The sequence below is a fragment of the Artemia franciscana genome, chromosome 8 (genome assembly GCF_032884065.1).
Source record: "Artemia franciscana chromosome 8, ASM3288406v1, whole genome shotgun sequence".
NCBI lineage: Eukaryota > Metazoa > Arthropoda > Branchiopoda > Anostraca > Artemiidae > Artemia > Artemia franciscana.
The window spans coordinates 52,896,617-52,919,642 of NC_088870.1; the positions used below are offsets into that span (position 1 = coordinate 52,896,617).

The window sequence follows — 23,026 nt, forward strand, 5'->3', positions numbered from 1 at the left end:
ATGAATCCAGCCACTAACAAAGAAATGAATAAGAAATGCAGTGCAATGCATTATTATTCCTATAGACTAATGATTCGGCAGGATGAAGAAAATTATATTTTAAAATGCCGTGAATTGTTTCACCAATTTGTCGTTGATATGTATGCTAAAATTGAATCAGAACGTTTGCTATATATCCGCCTGAATCAGACCAAGCTCCGCTCTGAACAATACATTCATTTGCGAGATGCAGTTATAAATGACGGTAATACCACAAACGTTGGAAGATTAACAATTTTACCTTCGTCATATGCTGGCAGTCCCCGTCATATGCATGAATATGCTCAAGATGCTATTGCGTATGTTCGTCTCTATGGTCGTCCAGATTTATTTATTACATTTACATGTAATCAATCTTGGGACGAGATACTGCAGCTTTTACTTCAAGGACAATCGGCGGTTCATAGGCATGACATTACGGCCCGTGTCTTCCGGCAAAAGTTGAAATCACTGATAAACTACATTGTAAAACTTGAAGTGTTTGGGTCAGTGCGATGCTGGATGTACTCAGTGGAATGGCAAAAACGAGGTTTGCCACACGCACATATACTAATCTGGCTACATAAAAAAATTACTTCGAACGAAATTGATGATGTGATTTCCGCTGAAATACCTGATAAAAATGTCGATAAGGGGTTACATGATATTATTGTAAAAAATATGATACATGGACCTTGCGGTGCACTGAACGAAAATTCACCATGCATGGCCAAAGGAAGGTGCACAAAGCAATATCCTCGACTTTTAGTATCAAACACAATTACTGGCAATGATGGTTACCCACAATATAGAAGAAGATCTACTGAAGATGGCGGTAAAACAGCAATAATAAAGAAGCGTAACGGTACCACCATCGAAGTAGATAACCAGTGGGTTGTTCCATATTCCCCATTATTATCAAAAACATTTAATGCACACATAAACGTTGAATACTGTAACTCCGTAAAGGCAATCAAATACATATGTAAATACGTCAACAAAGGCAGTGACATGGCAGTTTTTGGCTTGCAGCCCGAAATCAAAGATTTCGATGAAATCGTACAATATCAGGCTGGAAGATACATAAGCAGTAATGAAGCTGTTTGGCAAATTCTTTCATTTCCGATACATGAACGTAGTCCAGCTGTTGTTCACTTAGACGTGTTTATTTCACGGAAACCAACGTGCAACAAAGAGTCCTGAATCCACCGGATACAACATTAACGGCTTTTTTTTCGCTTTGCAAAAATGATTCTTTTGCAAAAAAACTGCTGTATACTGAAGTGCCTTCGTATTACACGTGGAATACTAAAAATAAAGTATTTGAACGTCGAAAACAGGGTAAGTCAGTCGACGGCCAACCTACCATCTTCAAAGATACCACGATAGGAAGACTCTACACCGTTCACCCCAATCAACATGAATGCTTCTTTCTACGCCTGCTTTTGGTGAATGCACCCGGTCCGACATCCTTTGAGTATTTGAGGACTGTAAATGGTACTATACATGACACTTACCGTAGTGCATGCCAAGCTCTGAATTTATTGGAGAATGACCAACACAGGGATAACTGCATCAATGACGCGTGCGAAACGTCAACCCCAAGTCAAATTCGTGCATTGTTTGGCATCATTTTAACAACTTGCTCTCCATCAGCTCCTACAGAGCTATGGGAAAAATATAAGTCAAAAATGTCCGAAGATATACTCCATCGAAAACAGTTAGACACGTCAGATATGACTTTTGATTTTACATCAGAAATTTATAACTACACTTTAGTTGTTATAGAAGATTTGTGCGTACGTATGGCAAACAAACCTCTTCAGGATTTGGGAATGCCTTCACCTAACCGTATCGCTGCTGTTTCGACATGGGTAGAATTGGATCGTGAACAAAGTTACAGTACGAGTGATCTATTGTCGTATGTACAAAATAACATTTCCGAGTTAACGTCGGAACAAAAAGACATTTATGATACGATAATGCATTGTGTCGATAACAACGTTGGAGAAATTTTCTTTTTGGATGCGCCAGGAGGTACTGGTAAAACGTTTGTGATAAAACTGATTCTGGCATCGATTCGATCAAAAAATGATATAGCGTTGGCAATTGCGTCGTCCGGAATAGCCGCAACATTGCTGCCTGGTGGAAGAACTGCTCATTCCGCTTTGAAATTGCCTCTGAACTTGCATTCTACAGAAACTCCCACGTGCAATATTTCCAAATCATCTGGGATGGGTAAAGTATTGCAGCAATGCAAACTTATTATTTGGGATGAGTGCACAATGGCACACAAAAAATCGCTCGAGGCTCTGGATCAATGCTTGAAAGATTTGCGAGGGAAGTCGAAACCCTTTGGCAGCACATTAATATTGCTTGCGGGAGATTTCAGGCAAACATTACCTATAATACCCAGATCAACTCCTGCAGACGAAATGAATGCTTGCCTGAAAAATTCTAATTTATGGGCACACGTAAAAACATTAAAATTAACTACAAATATGCGTGTCCGATTGCAAAACGATGACTCTGGTCAAACATTTTCAGATCAATTGCTGGCAATGGGAAACGGAAAGCTCCCAGTAGACTCAATTTCAGGACGTATACAACTACCTGCTGAGTTCTGTAATTTAGTGACATCCAAAAATGAATTGATTGAAAAAGTATTTCCGAATATTCTAAAAAATTATAAAAATAATAAATGGCTAAGTGAAAGAGCGATTCTCGCACCCAAAAATATAGACGTCCACGAAATCAACAATATTGTTTTGACCAAGATTCGAGACCAGGCAGTCCTTTACAAGTCAGTCGACAAAGTTTTGGAACCAAATGAAGCGGTTAATTATCCATCTGAATTTTTAAATTCCATAGATCTTTCAGGGTTTCCACCACACGTGCTACAACTAAAAATAGGCGTACCAATAATACTTTTAAGAAATATAAACCCACCAAAGCTTTGCAATGGCACTCGACTTGCCGTAAAAAAAACAATGGTAAACCTAATAGAGGCCACAATCTTGACAGGGCCTTTTGAGGGTGAGGCTGTTCTTATTCCTCGCATTCCCATGATTCCAACGGATCTGCCTTTTCAATTTAAAAGATTGCACTTCCCAATTCGATTAGCATTTGCAATCACCATTAACAAAGCTCAAGGTCAATCATTAGAAAAATGTGGTATAGATCTTAATACTGATTGTTTTTCCCATGGACAATTGTACGTTGCATGTTCGAGGGTCGGTAAACCTGACAATCTATTTATATGCAGCGACAATTGGACAGCGAAGAATGTTGTATATTCGCAAGTTTTACGCAGTTAATTTGTATTTTGGAACCAAATGAAGCGGTTAATTATCCATCTGAATTTTTAAATTCCATAGATCCTTCAGGGTTTCCACCACACGTGCTACAACTAAAAATAGGCGTACCAATAATACTTTTAAGAAATATCAACCCACCAAAGCTTTGCAATGGCACGCGACTTGCCGTAAAAAAAAAACAATGGAAAACCTAATAGAGGCCACAATCTTGACAGGGCCTTATGAGGGTGAGGCTGTTCTTATTCCTCGCATTCCCATGATTCCAACGGATCTGCTTTTTCAATTTAAAAGATTGCAATTCCCAATTCGATTAGCATTTGTAACCACCATCAACAAAGCTCAAGGGCAATCACTAGAAAAATGCGGTATAGATCTTAATACAGATTGCTTTACCAATGTACAATTGTATGTTGCATCTTTGAGGGTCGGTAAACCTGACAATCTATTTATACGCACAGACAATGGGACAGCAAAGACTGTTGTATATTCACAAGTTTTACGTTGTTAATTTGTATTGTATCTATCTATCTATCTATCTATATAAAAACGAGTTGTGTGTATGCATGTTTGTTTGTTTGTAAAAAGAGCGTTTGCATATGACGTCATTATTAGTACATACGGCTTTGTATATGGACAGACAATGGGAAAGCCAAGAATGTTGTATATTCGCAATTTTTACGTAGTTTGAAACACATATATAAATCTATCTATATTCACAGGTGGGACACAGGGACACAACTACAATGGCGCGTAACTAATATGGCGCGTAACGACTTACGCGCGCGGGGGGGCTTGGGGGGGCGCGAAGCGCCCCACCAACTAGGTGTTGGGGTGGCGCGAAGCGCCACCCCAACAGCTAGTTGAAGATAATAATAATCAACCGAAAACTGAGTCAAGGCGGTCTGATTCACCAAAGCTATTAGAAAAAAAAATAGAAAATTTAGAGTACCTCAGAAAATCTCACCCAACGTGAAAATTAGAGTTTAATTTAAGAATAAATTTTTCCCACTTGCCTGTCATGAATAAATTTTTCCAAGAAAACTTTTTCCTACTTACTCACGCTGTCAAATCTCTCCCCCCTTCTCTACAGTATTCTATGAGTACTTCCGGTAAGTCAGAACAAAAGACAAAGTATAAGTACTACAGACGTCCAATTGAAATATTATTATGATATCAATCAGTTTGGTGCTTTTGCTCGTCTATCCTCAGTTTCTGAGTTTAACCTCAGTCTCAGAGACTTTTAGTAAACATTAAAGCTATCATAAATATAGCCTAAGTAGCCAAACATTATAATTGCCTAATATCCTAAATATCCTGATAGCCTAAAGGCACCAGGATACCCCACGTTTTTTTGTAAGATAGGACACATATAGTACATCTATATCATATACTTTTAATGGTGAGGTCTATTTTTATCTGTTTAGAATATCATTAAATAATTTTTTTTCAACTGAGAGTAAGGAGCATTATCAAAACTTGAAACGAGCAGAAATTATTACATTTATGAAAAGGGATACCCCTCCTCAAGATACTTATACACTTAAATAAGTATAAATATATTGGGAAATTTTCCATTATAATGGAAGAACCGAGTGTACTGAACCTGAAAGAGCCTCAACACAACTATTCCATTTTAATTCAAGTCTGGTTGCAGACTCTTTATACACTTTACTAAAGTGTTTTATGGAATTTTTAAGAGCTTTATTACTCTAATTAAACGGTCCTTGTGTTTTAAGAGTCGTTCTTAAAGAATTCGGACACGTCAAAATTTAGCGTAAAGAACGAGGTTTTGAGGAGGGGCAATCTTTTTCGTATACACAATATTTTCTGTTCGTTTAAATTTATGGTATTGCTCCTTACTTTCAGTTGAAACAATCTTTTCCTAATTTAATTTCTGTTCATTTTTAAATAATGTCGAAAAATCCGGCTCCTCCTCGATAGAAAATTCCTTCCTCCCACTGAATATTCCTGCATGAAATGTTCTTTTCACATGACAAAAAGTCCCCCCCCCTCAAAAAAAGAAAAAAAGAAAGCTGAGAGCTCATATGGCACTTGTGACGAGATCGGAATTGCAAAGAGCTCATATGACATGAGCTCTAGCAAAATTCTAAGAATCAATAGATTGATTTAAAAGGAAAGTCAGAGGCTTAATGCTGGTCAGTATTTTAAAATAAGAGCTCTGAGTCACGAGGTCCTTCTAAATATCAAAATACATTTAGATCCAATCACCCACTCGTAAGTTAATAATACCTCAATTTATCTAATTTTACCTCTCCCTTCAGTCCCCCAGATGGTCAAATCCGGGAAAACAACTTCATCAAGTCAATTTGTGCAGCTCCCGGACACGCAAACCAATTTCTATCGTCCTAGCACGTCCAGAAGCACCAAACTCGCCAAAGCACTGAACCCCAACCCCTAACTCCCCCAAAGAGAGCGGATCCAGTCCGGTTACATCATTCACGTATCTACGACATTTGCTCATTCTACCCACCAAGTTTCATCCCGATATCTCCGCTCTAAGCGTTTTCCAAGATTTCCGGTTTCCCCCTCCAACTCCCCCCAATGTCAACAGATCTGGTCGGGATTTGAAATAAGAGTTCTGAGACATGAGTTCCTTCTAAATATTAAATTTCATTAAGATAAGGTCATCCGTTCTTAAGTTAAAAATACCTCAATTTTCTATTTTTTCCAAATTAACAACCTCAAGCTCCCCCACAGAAAACGGATCCGTTCCAATTATGTCAATCACGTAGCTATAACTTGTGCTTATCCTTCCCATCAAGTTGCATCCCGATCTCTCCACTCTAAGCGTTTTCCAAGATTTCTGTTCCCCCACCCAGCCCACTATGTACCCGGATCCGATTCGAATTGAAAATGGAGCATCTGAGACATAAGATTCTTCTACATATGTATAGTTTCATTATAGTTCTATATATATATATATATATATATATATATATATATATATATATATATATATATATATATATATATATATATATATATATATATATATATATATATATATATATAGATATATATATATATATATATATATATATATATATATATATATATATATATATATATATATATATATATATATATATATATATATATATATAAAATATAGTTCTATACATGTATAAGTTTCATTAAGATCCGATCACCCATTCGTAAGATACCTCGATTTTCACGTTTTCCGAAAATTCTGGTTTCCCCCTCCAGCATCCCCTAATGTCACTGGATCAGGAGAGTTTTAAAGAACAAGATCCTTCTAAATATCAAATTTCATTAAGATCCGATCACTACTTCGTAAGTTAAAAATACCTCATTTTTTCTATTTTTTTAGAATTTAACCTCTCTCCCTAACTCTCCAAAGAGAGCGGATACGAACCAGTTATGTCAATCACGTATCTAGGATTTGGGCTTATTTTTCCCACCAAGTTTCATCCCAATCCCTCCACTCTAAGTGTTTTTCAAGATTTTCGGTCCCCCCCCCCAATCTTACCGGATCCGGTTGGGATTTAAAATAACAGCACTGAGAGACGATACCCTTCCAAGCATCAAATTTCATTAAGATTCGATCATCCGTTCGAAGTTAAAATACCTCATTTTTTTTCTAATTTTTCTGGTTTAACGTCCCCTCACTTCCCTCCAGAATACCGAATCGAGGAAACGACAATTTCTAATTTAATCTGGTCTGGCTTCTGATACGCCTGCCAAATTTCATCGTCCTAGCTTAACTGGAAGTGCCTAAACTAGCGAAACCGGGACAGACAGACAGACCGATCGACAGAATTTGCGATCGCTATATGTCACTTGGTAGATACCAAGTGCCATAGAAAATCAGTGAACTTTCCAATAACAAATGCTATACATGACAATGGGCAAACTTCATGACTTACAGACCGTTCCCCAGTGGCTGTGGGGTCAAGTTATCCCCAGAGGCATATTTACTGAGCTTTTCAACTATGCTGAATAAAATGGGTATCTTAGAATTTAGAAGATTTTGATAGGTCGACTTTGAGAGAAAAATCGGGCAAGGAGGGGCTAGTTGCCCTCCAATCTTCGTAATCACTTAAAAAGGGCGATAGAACTTTTAATTTCTGTTGGAATGAGGCCTTTACTGTTATTCTAGGACTTATGGTTCGGTTGGATCACCACTGGAAAAAAAAGATAAAAAACAAAACAAAATTATCACGGATCCATTTTTCTTGGACGCCATCTATGTTATTTCCAAAGTTATTGCAGCTGAGTTTGCTCTTAATGGGATAAGGCTATTGCATTGCTTTAATGTTGTTATTTTCACATTGAATTATACCCTCTAATGATAAATTTATAGTTAAATTTATTTGAGAGATTTTCTCGCCCAATTTCCGGTGTGTTGAATTGTCTCCATGTACTCACGAAACGTAAATTTGAGAAAGCCCTCAAGCAGCATCGTACAAATATGAAACATGAATATATAGAGAGAATAATCAACGATCCATGTCGTCTATGGAAAGATCGCGTGAAAGACCGCCAAGAAACACCTTAGTCCATGGAATGTGACCCAAAATACTGGCGAGCCTACTTTACGAGCAAATTTAGTGCCCCAGATCCCAGTGCAGCAAGGCCATATATCGAATTCGAATCTTCCGGACTTTACCGTAACTGTTTCGGATGTAACTGCAAATATCTTTAAGTTGAAACGCACGGAGTTGACAGTCTGTGTGCACTTTACCTGGTGAATGGTATTCGTCTTTTGTATGAAATGTTAACATTATTGAACCAGATCATATTCGTAGTCGGCGTTGTGCCCGATGTTTTCTGTAGAAGACAACCTACACCTATCCTGAAAAAATAGAAGCCAGCTAATATATGCTCCTCCTATCGCCCAAAAACTGTGTCGCCAGTTTTATGTAAGCTTTCTGAAACGCTTATATTGCCGAATGTTAGAAACCATTGCCAAACTACAAGTTTGGCTTTGCAATAGGTCTTGGTTGCGCTGATGCTCTGTTCGCCCTTGCTGCTATTTTGTCTGATTCTGAGGCAACGGGTGACCCATTAGCTATTGGTTCTTTTTATGTAAGCAGGCCGCTCTACTCGTCCGTGCATGCGCAAATCCTTTTAGAAGCGGCTAAATTACAAGGGCTAAATCTGTGTATTGTCAGAGCTGTGTATTTATTATATGCACAATAGCCTTAGAGCGCAAATTAAAATACCTTCAAGTCCGGCTGAATCCGTTGTTGTACCGGTTCGTAAAGGGGTCAGGCAAGGCTCAGTTGTGTCTCTGAGTTTGTATAACAATAGCGTTCTGCCGGCACAAGCCCAGGTAGCTACGTCATGTGTTTCAAAAGGGAATGATGTTTCGTTGATGGCGTATGCTGACGACCTACTTAATTTGAACAGGTCTGCCGATCGACCATCGAAGAATTTTGATGTTTTGAGTAGGGAATATAATAAAATAGGTTTATCATTTAATGTGTCTAAATCAGCCGCACTGTTCTTCTACTCGGGGTATTACAAGGAAGAAATTCCTTTAGGCAATTCAGCTGTTAAGCCATGTGAGAGCATTACCTACCTAGGTTTACCAATCGGTCAAAGCCTCTACTCGACAGGCACGTTGCTTGTGCGACATGTAGAGGAGAAAATCCAGATTTCTTACGGATCAATCATCAGTAACAGACATCGATTCTGCTGTAGATATCTTGCGTCGCTGCCTAATGCCATTGCCCCACATGTACTGTATATGGCACCTTTTTGGAATTATTTGTCGTCCACCCAGTGTCTGTCGTCCTCCGTGGATGAGGAACTCGTATATCATGCATAATTACGGAGTGTCCGATTCAACAGTTTGCATTAACCGGGTCGTAGAGAGTTTCCTGGAAAAGGCTAAGGGAAGAACGAACCCGTGTCTAGCTATCATGTGTCAGTAGTTTTGTTAGTGTATATACTATGCGTATACTTATAATTATATTCGTAGTGTGATTTTCTTTTCCTTTGCCATTCGTACTCCGATGTAATTCCAGCGAATTTTCGGGTAATAAAAGTACTTACTTACTTACTTTCTCCATGTAAAATACAGAATTTCACATTTTTGCAGACAAGCGCTTGAAATTTCTACTACAGAGTTCTCGGGTACGTTGAATCTGATGATGTGATATTCATTAAGATTCCTTGACTTTTAAGGTGTCCCCTCCCCCTTTTCGAAAATAAAGCAAATTTCCTCAGGCTCATAGCTTTTGATGGGTTACACTAAATTAATGAATTTTATATATTTAGAATCAGCATAATAATTCAAATATTTTGGCATATCTGTTAATATAAAAATTCCGTGTTTTAGAGTTTCGATTACTATTGAACCATGTCGCTCTTTACTTACACTTCGTTACCACAAACTATTTCATTTTTGTTTTATGCGCATTTCTGTTGTTTACTTGTGTTTACGAGCGGAGGGGAGGGGGTATTTCACCCCCTATAGGTGTTGACTGGCTAATGTTCCTTCTAAATCGATCAAGCGTATATCATTGTTTATCTCCTTATAAATTCTGGCATATTTTCTATTCACTAAGAGCAAGTAAATACCTGTGGCAACACTTGATCGAAAGCTAAAAGGCCCTTCTGTTGAACTGAGTCTCGCTGTGGAATTGAAACCAGGGTTGAAAGACATTAAGGTGGATCGTCTCTTCTGAAGCAAACTGGATACCCTTTCCCTTTTAATAGGATTTAGCGGCATCTGCAGCCTTTTTCTGGGGATCTCTACCTTCTGGGCCAAAGCGGCAAACTTTAGCACATGCATAGTTTCTTCAATGAGCCTCGAGTCGGGGGAAATATTGACAATCATTGTTGTTTTCGAGTCGCCATTGAAATATCTGTGTAAAACACAGGTCAACTTTGAATCCCTGAAAAAAGGAATTAAATTTAAATTAGTAAGTTGAAGTGTAGAAATACGTAAAATTAACTACGTATTTCTGCTTAATTTTTATAGTAATGAATCGATAATAGAAAGGACATCTATAAAATCTATAAGAGAAAGTTAATTTTAATTTTAATCAATAATATATAATCTAATTTATCTATAATTTAGTTATTTAATCTATAAAAACATCTATAAAATAATAATTTAGTCTATAACCTAAATCTATAAAAGAAAGGGCTTTCCAGAACCGTTGGTGAAGCATAAGGCTTTGAGTCGACGTTTCAGTTCCTATGTCTTTTTTTTATGGGGTAAGTAGTAAGATTGTCATCTAACCTTGCTGCGGTGGGGATCGAACCCTCGGCCCCGGTAATTTATAAAAATATGTATAAAAACACTAATTTAATCCTTAAATTAAATCTGTAAAAGAAGGGGTTTTCCAGAACCATTGGTGAAGCATGAGGAGTTGAGTCGACGTTCCAGTTCTTTTTTTTTTACAGGGAAAAGTAGCAAGATTGTCATCCAGCCTTGCTGCGGTGGGGATCGAACCCTCGGCCCCGGTAATTTATAAAAATATGTATAAAAACACTAATTTAACCCTTAAATTAAATCTGTAAAAGAAAGGGTTTTCCAGAACCATTGGTGAAGCATGAGGAGTTGAGTCGACGTTCCAGTTCTTTTTTTTTTTACAGGGAAAAGTAGCAAGATTGTCATCCAGCCTTGCTGCGGTGGGGATCGAACCCTCGGCCCCGGTAATTTATAAAAATATGTATAAAAACACTAATTTAACCCTTAAATTAAATCTGTAAAAAAAAGGATTTTCCAGAACCGTTGATGAAGCATAAGGCGTTGAATCGACGTTCTAGTTCCTGGGTCTTTTTTTTTTTTTAAACAAGCAGCAAGCGGGTCTTGTTTTTTTTAAAAAAACAAGCAGGACAAGCAGCAAGATTGTCATCCAACCTTGCTGCGGCAGGGATTGAGCCCTCAGCCCTGTTCTGCCAAGCAGTACAATGTGCTATACTAAGGTCTTGGATTTATTGTAGTCAAATAAATTCTTAAATAATTTCTGACACACCTTTGAATAACCATGACAAACAAAAAATCCATAAAGATGGGATTGCTCTACGCCTTTGCAGCCTTTTATAGCTATCCGGTTGCCCGATTACGAAAATGGTTGTCCACAATTTGTCACCCCCTTATGCGAACACAAGCTTCATATTTTTTATTCACTTACCCTTTCATCGCCGCTTTGAAAGGGTCCTTATTTTAGTTTAAGTGTTTATTTTGATGATTAGTTTTCATATTGTCCTTTGGACTTGTATCCGAATTTTAATTATTATTGTGCACTGAGGACGGTTGAGCGGAGGTTTCAACCAAAATTTTTGCATAAATTTTCTTCTTTTTTTCACTGACTGTTATTGTCCTAGTTTCTCTCTTCTATGCGATTTTTCTTTGTAATGACTGGCCAGTGTAGTCTTGAAGATTATTTATAAATTTTATTACCAGGCACATACGCGGAGCTACTTAGGCCAGCATTACAGATCAACAATTTCAAATGTTTTTATCAGGGCCTTTCCTAGTATTGGCGTCCCCGGAGGCAAAATTCACCTTACCTCACCCTGCCCTTACTTCTAAATAAAGACAATAAATTTTAAGAGCTTGGAACTAACTTGAATTAGTTAAACACATCGTATATATGATTTTTTTTCAACTAATCTATAACCTTGTATAATCTAAGCCTCGGGTCGGAAACCCATGATCCACAACAGTCCACGGATCACTGAGCACTATTTTACTAATTTCGAGGGCCCAACTTTAACGCAGAAAAAATTATAATACATAAATATAAATTGATAAAACCAATATAAAATGAATCTTTGAGAATAGAAAACAAAAAAATAGATACCCAGGGTAATATTAGTACGGTAAAAAAAGTTGCAGCAATGGTAATACTCTCCAAATAAATTTTAACATTATTAGGCGTGCGGCATATGTTGTTCTTTCAGTTGTAGAGTAGGACCGGTAAAGACCGCATTCCAGTTTTTCCAACGAACAGTCTGTTCTCTAATCTCATTCTCTAACGGGAAACACAGTGAGTCTTCAAGAAAAAACCAAAACTACAATTACAGAGGCATCCATCTTCTTTAAATTCCTTTAAAGCTCTTTCCGACTATTATGCTAGGGAGACTCCATACTGCCCTTTGTACCCAATTTAAGGAAGAATAGCATGGATTTCACCAAATTGTTGCTGTTTCAACCTTATGTTTACTCTTTACACAATGTTGGATGAGTCGAAGAATATTGAAACGGTTTCTATGCTAATATAATTATTTCACAGTTACATTAGTAGGATAATCATTATAATTCAAAAAACTAATATTATCATAGAAAAAAAAAAATCATAAAAGAGGTTATTTCGAGATGTGTCGACTGAAAAGCATGGATGTGTAAAACAAATGGTGACAAACTTACATGTACTTTCAAACAGTTCGTGCTAACGCACTGTAGTAAGGAGTGACCCGGCTCAATGGTAAACGAAGCTCTAAAAAATTGAATTTTGATACTAATAGATACATCAACAGAATTGGATTTTTATGATGATTTTAAATGTATAAGTTTCATCAAATTCAGTGTGACCTATCAAAAGTTACGACCCTGAGAAAAATTGCCTTATTTTGGACAATAGGGAGAAAAACCTTCTAAAAGTCATAAAATCTTAACAAAAATCACACCATCGCATTCAGCGTTCAGAGACCCCTACTGTAGAAGTTCCAAGCATCTATCTACAAAAATTTGGAATTTCGTATTTTTTTGCCAGAAGATGGATCACGGATGCGTGTTTATTTGTTGTTTTGTTTTTTTTCTTTTCCCCAGGGGTGATCGTATCGACCCAATAGTCCTAGAATGTCGCGAAAGGCTCATTCAAACAGAAATTAAAAGTTCTAGTTCCAAAAAAATTGGAAGGTACCTAGGCCCCCTCCCACGCTCAGTTTTTCCCCAAAGTCAACGGATCAAAATTTTGAGATAGCCATTTTGTCCAGCATAGTCGAAAACCATAATAACTATGTCTTTGAGGATGGCTTACTCCCTCAAAGTCCCCGGGGGAGGGGCTGCAAGTTACATACTTTGACCAGTGTTTACATATAGTAATGGTGATTGGGAAATGTACAGACGTTTTCAGGGGGATATTTTTTCTTGGTTGGGGAGAGGGTTGAAGGGAGGATTTTCATTTTTTCAAACAATGAAAAAATAAATATGAAAAAAAATTTCAACTGAAAGTAAGGAGCAGCATTAAAACTTAATATAAAAGCTCGTTGCGTAAGTTAATTCGTTAGTTACGTATATTTTTTACTAATACAATCGTTCATAAAAAAATAAAAGTTCTAGTTGCCTTTTTAAGTAACCAAAAGATTGGAGGGCGATTAGGCTTCCTCTCCCACCCCCCCCCCCCTTATATCAAAATCGTCAAATCAAAACTAAGAGAAAGCCATTTATCCAAAAAAAAATTAATATGCAAATTTCGTTTGAAGTATTCATGTGCGGAGAGCCAATATTAAATCATTCATTAATTCAAAAACGTTCAGAAATTAAATAATAACAAGTTTTTTTTTAACTGAAAGTAAGGAGCTACATTAAAACTGAAAACTAACAGAAATTACCCTAAATTTGAAAGAGGCTGTTCCCTCCTCAATGCCCCACTCTTTACGTTAAAGTTTTTTACTGTTTTAAAAAGTAAATTTGAGAGAAAGAGTCAAACTTTGAGGAGAGAAAGAGCGAGGCATTGAGGAGTAAATTATGAGGAGTCATATGTGGAGTAAATTATGTTCGTTTAAAGTTTTAATGTAGCTCCTAACTATCAGTTAAAAAAAATAGTTTTTTTATTTGATATTTACAGGCATAATCAACGTCAAGACTCATACTTCTTCATATTTCTCTATTTCATTAAGCAACATTTTAAGCTTTAGTCTGACAAAATTTTTAGTGACAAAATTTAAACTTTAGTGTAAAGAGCAAGGTATTAACGAGGGGACAAACCCCCACATATCCGTAGTAAAAATATAGGAATTTAAAAGCTCGTTATGCAAGTTAATTCGTTAGTTACGTATATTTTTTACTAATAAAAACGTTCGTAAAAAATAAAAGTCCTAGTTGCCTTTTTAAGTAACCAAAAGATTGGAGGGCAACTAGGCCTCCTCCCCTACCCTTTTTTTTACAAAATCGTCAAATCAAAACTAAGAGAAAGCCATTTATCCAATAAAAATTGATATGCAAATTTTGCTTGAAGTATTCATGTGCGGAGAGCCAAAATCAAATCATTTATTAATTGAAAAACGTCCAGAAATTAAATAAAAAAACAAGTTTTTTTTAACTGAAAGTAAGGAACTACATTAAAACTTAAAACGAACAGAAATTACTCCATATATGAAAGGGGCTGTTCCCCCCTCAATGCCCCACTCTTTACGTTAAAGTATTTTACTGTTTTAAAAAGTAAATTTGAGAGAAAGAGTCAAACTTTAGCGTAAAGAGCGAGGCATTGAGGAGGGAACGGCCTCTTTCTATGCGGAGTAATTTCTATTCGTTTTAGTGTAGTTTAATGTAGTTTAAAGTTTTAATGTAGCTCCTTACTTACAGTTAAAAAAACTTGTTTTTTTATTTAATATTTACAGGGATAATCAACGTCAGGACTTTGATATTAAGCAACATATTTCTTCAAAATATAAAGATGTAACCGAACTTACAAGCAAAGATCTGAAATCTGATTACACGGAAAAACAAGCATGAAGTTTTGGAGAACAAAAGAAACGGACAACATAATAAGTTTGTCCAAAATAATTTGGAAACCAAAATGAATTTTTTAAATATTGTTACCAACTACAATCCTGCATAATCGGCCAGATTTTAGCCAGATAGCCAGACTCAGCCAGCAATTACAAACAACGACTTTTTGAAAGACACAAACATCAATTGTTTTGAACACCTACTTAATAATAATATAAAAAAGAAAAAAAGAGAAAGAGAGAGAGAGAGAGAGAGAGAGAGAGAGAGAGAGAGAGAGAGAGAGAGAGAGAGAGGAGAGAGAGAGAAGAGAGAGAGAGAGAGAGAGAGAGAGAGAAAGAGAGAAGAGAGAGAAAGAGAGAGAGAGAGAGAGAGAGAGAGAGAGAGAGAGAGAGAGAGAGAGGAGAGAGGAGAGAGAGAATCAAAAGAATACCATTGCCAACTAGAACATTTCACCGTAATGTTAAAGTTGACCAAAAATATAGACAAACAGGTCAAAATGATTTGTTAACTAGTGAAATAATTAGTACTGAATATAGCGAAACTGAAAATTAAAATGAAAATATCACTGACTCAAGCTTCCCTTTGATCTTCAATTTTTATACTCATAAAAGATCGCCGGCCCCTCGTCTAAATACTTGTCTTAAATCTATTCTAGTCCATCATTGTCAAATACTAGTAATGCTAAAATATCAGACTAATTAAACTAATTATTGGGGTGGGGGGCAACTGCCCTGGAATTGATATTTGAACTGATGCAAAAAAAAGTTTTACTCAGTCAGCTATACTACTTTCGCTAAAATATTTAGATATTCGTTTTAAAACAGTTTAAAAGGATCGTCTAAACGAAGCTTTTAAAACAATTTTTAAAAAATCCTTAAAAAAAAATGCTTAGAAATTCGTTACATGGTTTCATTAAAATATCTAGTTTTTATAAAATTAGAAAGCTATTCGATAAAGAAATTTTCTACCCCATTTTTCGCCAGATTTTACTTGGTTGGTTGGCAATCAAGTAAGGATATTTCCTCATTCAAGCGCATTTTTCTCTTCCCCTTTTAGATTTTCCCTTTTAATTAAAAAAGAAAGTTTTGACTATTTTCTTATTATATTCATTTCCCTAACGATAAATTTATAATAAAAAAGAAGGGAAATAAAAAGAGAGGAAAGCCTTATAAAAAATGGGGAAAGCTTTGAAAACACACCTTATTCTCAGGGGTTTCTTAATTTTGGCTTTTGCATTATATCTCAAAGCGTCCATTACATGGTGCAAAGTAGCCAATGATAGATTTATCATGCATGCTTCCTGCAGCCGTTCTCCTTTTGATTGTGCTTTGGCTGTTCTTTCAGCTCCGGCCAGGTCACAGAAAGCAACTTGATGAATTTTGCCAATACTGCCATCTTTGGTTGATTGGCGAACGACACGTATTTGGAATATGGAATGGGATCGGGAACTGCTGCGGTTTAGATTTGTAGAAGCATATCGCAAGTTTTTTATTCCCACCTGAAAAATTGTGAAAAGGGGGATTTGAGACATGATAAATTTTGTTCTCAGAATGCCCGTTAGTTTCAAACACTGCCAAACTTGCGTTTAGCGTGTAAAAAATAGAGCAATAAAAAAGCTAAAAGAAAATATACTAATCTAGTTAGATGAAAAAAATGAAACCAGGGAAAAATATCGAAATTTTAAACATGAAACATCAAAATATCGAATATTGAATACGAACTATCAAAATATTGAATTTTAAAGTAAAAAATATCGAAATATAAAACTCGAAACATCAAATATTGAATATCAACTATCAAGCTGTTTAATTTTAAATATCGAATGCAGTCAGGAAGTGTTGCTGTTTAGATTTGTATAAGGCACATCATAAATTTCTATCTCCATCTGAAAATTGTAATAAAGGAACGTTTGACAAGATAAAATCTTATTCGCACAATGATCGTAACTAACAAACACTTTTCATAAAAAAAAAAAAAACAAATAAAAGAATAATAATTGGAACCGAAAAAAATAGAATAAGATAGATAAACGAAATAATAATAATAATAATTAATTTGTTACCCGCTTGTTTTGACAATTTAAGCAGAGTAAAAACATTAAGGAAAGAAAAACAAAATAACACAAACAATACAATTAATACAGTCTAATCAAAGGGTGGTAAGGACCCAAGCGTTGACAGGCAACTAGCATAGAGTTTTTTTTTTTTATAAACAAAAATAATATCAGTGGCACAAAACTTTCTGATAATCTTCTGATTTCTATAAGAACGCTAGCAACATTGCGAATGATCGCAATATGTAGAATAAAGTTTGGATAAAGTCTTTCGTGAAAATCTGCCTCGGTTTGGGACAATTTTCGCGTACCCAAGTTTAAGCTTACTTTTAATATCATTAAGCCCATAAGATCGAAAAGCCGATAAAGATGAACAAATACTAATACCAAGCCACCGAATCGAAGAAACGAGCTTAACTGAAAAATAACCACAATCAAGATCACTTCTTTGATGCTTAGCATTTAAAAACTAAATAATCACATTTTTCAGTATTAAGTTTGAGGCCGATTTCCTCAAAAGAATTAGAAACAAGCTGGGTCGACTTAATTAGGCTAGATTTAGTGTGGCTGATCGAAAGTAAATCATCTGCATATGCAATATACGAAATGATTAGTTAGGCCTAAAAAACATGATGGATTAATACGTGGCAAAACAGAATAAAGACAAGCATGAAACGGATAAGGGGATAAGACTCCTCCTCACCTAAGACCAGAACGGATGGGGATATTACCAACGTAGGTGTCACCTGACTTGAGTCGAACATATGAATTAGCATACCAAAAACGAAGAGTTGATATAATAGACACATTTGCACCAAGTTGGATTAAAGAGTACCAAAGTTGGCTATGGCATATTGAATCAAAAGCTTTTGTAACATCGAGTGCACAAAAATGAACCTCAAAACCATTATTAGGCGCTTCAAATAATACTATAGCACGATAAGCATGTTGGCATCCTATATACGGCTTGAAGCCAAACTGATTAGACATATAATCTACATTAGACAGGAGATCAGGGAGCAAAACATATTCAAATACTTTACTTAAAGTACTAGCAACCGTAATAGGCCTATACGAAGCGCAACTAGTTGGATCCTTACCACGTTTCAAAATTGACGTAATGTTACCAACTAAAAAAGAACCAGGGACTAAAGAAGAGCATAAACACGTCTGAAAAAGTAACTGCAAGTGATAAACTAATTCCTCCGAATCTGATTTGAGGAGAAAAGCACTGATGCCGTCTATATCATAAGATTTCGATTTAAGTCTCTCTACACTTTTGACACGGTCAACACAAACGGAAGGGTATATGACCTTGAATGATTTTCTTAGGCAACAGGTTAGAACAGAGCTTGGCAAAACGAAAATGGACCGCATATATCACTGTATCGAAAATGTTACTACATTGATTGATTCATGATACATTAGGGATTCGGTCGGCCGTAGGCAACCTATCGAACTTCGCGACATTAATCACTTTTTTCCACTGGCTAGGAGTCTTAGAAAATTCGGCGCCATTATACCTAATTTTTTGAAGATAGAATTTAAAATCAAGCTTTGTTATTTGTTTAATATCGAAAACATTACCCCTTCAAGGGCGGCCGCAAGCTATCCAAATTTTTAACCACAGTTTAGCCCGATTTTTAATTGTTTTAAGCTCTAGGTCATTCTTCCAAATTGAACTTCTTGTATGTGCTCGAAAGCGACAAAGGGGAACAGCTACCTCTTCAGACCTCTTTAAGCACGAAACAATGTGGCTATAATAAATATTAAGCTGAATTCTGGCTTGTGGGGACCCAACAGTTGTACACAACAGATTAAAAGGGACTTTAATCGTTGATAGAAAGCAAACAAGTGTGGAAAAATAAAGAGGTCAATCAGCTTTGTTCCATTCTCTTTTAGAAATCCACTTCCTAGAATTAGGACGAAGGTTCTTTTCAGCAGTAGCATTAAGGGTAACAGTGAGGGATAGGGGGAGATGGTCGTAATCACGCTCATCCTGATCAACATGGACTTCGCCACAGATGAGACCAGAAGAAACGATACAATGGTCAATGTCCGAAAGTGAGCCATTATTATGGATATAGGAATGGGAGGCATCTTTCTTCAAAATTTTGTAACTATTCGGTAGGGAATCTAAAAGAAGCTCAGTCCGCACTGATGAAGAGTTAATGTTACAGTTCAGATACTACTACTAATACTACTAATAACTCACTGCAGCACCAAGCCGCCTGAGGCCAACACAGCTACGCACGCTCCTCCTCCAACCTAATCTATTTAAAGCCTCCCTCTTTACACCCTCCCAGGAAGTTCCCATTTCCTTTAAATCCTTATTTATGACATCCTCCCAACCCAGACAAGGACGACCTGCTTTCCGTGTAGCCCCAGACGGTTGGCCAAAAAGACAATCTTCGGTAATCTGTCATCCTTCATCCGTAGAACGTGGCCTAGCCATCTCAACCTTCCTTTCATTATAGCCCCAGAAAGCGGGATTGAACCACACTTTTGTACAACCTACTGTTTGAAATACGGTCAGTCAGCCGGGTACCCAGAACAATCCGTAGGCAATTTCTCTGGAAAACATCTAGTAAATTTTCATCTGCTTTTCGGAGTGTCCATGCTTCAGAGCCATATTTGACCACTGTCATCACTGTAGCTTCCAATATTCTAATCTTGGTTTGTAGGCTTATCTTTCTATTCTTCCAAACTTTTTTTAACTGTGAAAAAAACACCCTGAGCTTTAGCTATTCTACTTTTAACATCTTCACTGCTCCCACCATCTTACTAATAATACTACCAAGGTAACTGAAGCTCCCAACCTGATCAATCTTTTCGTTACCTAAGGTCACCTGTTCATCTTCACTTATTCCTAACCTTAGTGACTTAGTCTTCTTAACATTAATTTTCAAGCCTATTTTAGCACCCTGAACTCGTAAAACCTCTAAAACTTCATTCATTTTGCTCACACTTTCATCTAATATGCTTAAATCATCAGCATAATCTAAGTCCAGGAGCGTTCTTCCTCCCCATTTGATTCCATGGTCTCCAATTGCCTTTCCTGTGCTCCTTAAGACGAAGTCCATCAAAATGATCCATATAAAGGGGATAGAACACAACCCTGCTTAACTCCTGATTTAATACAAAACCAGTTGCTAACCTCATTTCCTACCTTAACCGCAGCAGTATTATTCTCGTACATAGCGCAAATCACTTTAATGTATTTTTCTGGTATACCATATAACGATAAGACCTTGTTAACGCTGTTCTATCAACAGAATCGAAAGCTTGCTCATAATCGATAAAACTAAGGACCAAAGGTGTTTGACAACGAAGGGACTTCTCAATTATTAACCTAAGAGTGAAAACATGGTCGACACATCCTCTACCTTTTCTAAAACCGCATTGTTCTTCCCTTAAAACTTTGTCTACATCATGTCTCAGTCTAAAAAGTATCATATTACTCAGCAATTTGCTACCTACAGAGACCAGACTAATGCCTCGATAATTCCGACATTCACTCTTGTCACCTTTCTTATACAGTGGTTTAATTAAGGTTTTCCTAAAATCATTGGTACTTCCCCTTTTTCAAAAATCATGTTCATAATCTTCAGTAGCTTATTCCTAACCTCAGAGCCACCATATTTAAGGAACTCATTAATCATACTATCAGCACCTGGGGCCTTATTATTTTTTAGTCCTTCTAGTACTGTCGCTAATTCTTCCTCACTAAACAAATCTTCCTTCACATCCAAGGTATCACAACTTTTTCATTTTCATCTATATCTTTTCCTGCAACTGTATCTCGGTTTAGCACATTCTCAAAATGTTCCACCCATCTTTCTTTAACTTTTTCCTTATCACTAATTGTGACCCCATTTCTATCTTTAACTGGGACTAGTCCGGATCGGCTACTCCCTTTCAATTTATTAACATGCCAGTATAATATTTTACTATTATGCCGTCTAGCCGCATCTTCCAGATCCTCAGCAATTTTATCCATCGCCTCCATTTTCACATCTCCTTAGTTCATATTTTAATGCTTTCTCCACTTTCTTTACATTCCTTTTGTTTTCATACGACCTATCGCTCAGATAATTCTTATACAAACCCTTCTACTCTCTATTAAACCTAAAGCTTTTTCACTAATATTCCTAGTTGCTGTCTTAGCACTCTTCCCTAGGACACAATCAGCAACTTCACAAATTGTTTTTCTGAAATTATTCCATCCATCTTCCACATTGTCAAATTTTAAACCCTCAAGTTTAGTACTCAACTGTTCCTGGAATTTTTTTCTCAAATTTTCATCCTGAAGTCTACCAACATCATAACTTCCCGGGAGGGAGTTACTCTTCCGAAATTTCAGCTTTAAATTAACCTTAGACACTACTAGATGGTGATCTTTACTTTTAACATCAATAACGGCACTCCTATACACCCTAGTATCTTGTATTGATCCTGCTAGTCTTCTGTTTACAATAACATAATCAATAAGGTTTGCTGTCTTACCATCACGTGAATACCATGTCAACTTATGGGCCATTTTGTGACCAAACACCGTATTGGTTATAACTAGGTTGTTATACCTACAAAATTGCAAAAGCCTATAGCCATTACTGTTTTCTTTTCCTACACCAAAATTACCTAGGCTAGGATACCATCTATCCCTATTTCTACCAACCTGGGCATTAAAATCTCCTAGCAAAAACACCATATTTCTACCTGGTACCCTGTCTATTTGCTCCTGTAACTGTAAGTAAATTCATCTGAGTCACTAGTTTCTCCATTAGTTGGTTCAATGGGGGCATAACTACTATAACTGATACCCTAAACTTTTTAGTCATAAAATGAGCAATTAGTATTCTATTATTAATACCTTCCCAGCCTAACAAGACTTAGCAGCTTCCTTATTCATCATGAGCCCTACTCCCTGTCTATGTACCCCATCCTTCCTTCCTGAGTAAACAAATTCTATGTCACCTAATTTCATGCTTCCTACCCCTGGGATATGAGTTTTCTGAAACTCCTAATAAATCCAGTTCAAACCGTCTGAATTCGTCAGTCAAAATGTCGATGCGATAGTCATTTTTTAACGTCGTAACATTCCAAGTTCCAATTTTCATGTTCTTTAAATCTTTGAAATTATTTTGGCCTCAAGAAAAGCAGTGATCCCGGATACCAGTGCAGGATGGGGACCAACATCTCTTCTCAAGTCTACACTGAAGCGCTTAAGCCGGCTTAGAACCGGACAGCAAGAAGTCCCTGGGACCTCCAGTAAGTTGGAGGCTTTGTGCAATCCTGGGCCCATCTTGGTCACAACATGGTTTTCAGCACTTGGCGATGCTCTTCTATCAACAAGAGTCGAAATCCTGCACAGACAGTCCCAAGCCTATTACCTCCGACTCATTATATATTCATGCCTACAAATATTATGCTACTACGGGGAGGCAGCCCATAGTAGATAAATTAGCTAGGAAGAGGTTTTTCAGCCCGAAAACGCCCATCAAAACAAACCAAGCCCAGAAAATTATCCAATAATCAGAATCCCATACGAGTGCTGTGTTGTTTACTAGGCTATAATTTCCTCGAGGGGCGCCACTCCTCAAGTGGGAAAAATTGACCGCATGTTTCCCAGTCTTGCAGGTACCCCGAAAGGGTCGAGGCAGCCCTTTACAGAGGCCGTTGTCCATAAATCTGGATCTTACGCCCTGCCGCAGTTGTCCTCCTATAGAGGATCCTCCCACGATGGTGTTCTGCTTCACCATGCAATTTAACCCATTACTGGGAGAAGGTTTGTAACTCATCTGACGCGTGAACACGGCAGTTGGCCCTGCTGAGTGTACATTTGAGGGGCCTTCTTCCTCCTCCACCTGAAATTATGACCCCTAGGGGAGGGTTTCCCAGTTTCTATTATGGGCCCCACTGGGACAAGGTCCTACTTGGCCTAAGCCTCCTATGGAG

The 23,026-nt window shown here is 37.0% G+C and overlaps 2 protein-coding genes across 2 annotated transcripts in view; one reads left to right on the plus strand and one right to left on the minus strand.

Moving 5' to 3' along the window:
• The window catches only part of LOC136030715 (kinesin-like protein KIF20B), a 66,955-nt gene extending 48,897 nt beyond the window's left edge, over nucleotides 1-18,058 (minus strand). Inside the window, exons 1-3 of the mRNA XM_065709787.1 lie at nucleotides 17,966-18,058; nucleotides 16,215-16,513; nucleotides 9,906-10,222 (exon numbers count right to left, since the gene is read on the minus strand). Coding sequence (XP_065565859.1) covers nucleotides 9,906-10,222; nucleotides 16,215-16,513; nucleotides 17,966-18,058 — 709 coding nt within the window. The remainder of the gene's footprint in view (nucleotides 1-9,905; nucleotides 10,223-16,214; nucleotides 16,514-17,965) is intronic.
• A 1,018-nt stretch (nucleotides 18,059-19,076) lies between these two features.
• The window catches only part of LOC136030717 (paramyosin-like), a 37,884-nt gene continuing 33,934 nt past the window's right edge, over nucleotides 19,077-23,026 (plus strand). The window contains exon 1 of the mRNA XM_065709788.1: nucleotides 19,077-19,132. Within this exon, the coding sequence (XP_065565860.1) occupies nucleotides 19,077-19,132 (56 nt within the window). The remainder of the gene's footprint in view (nucleotides 19,133-23,026) is intronic.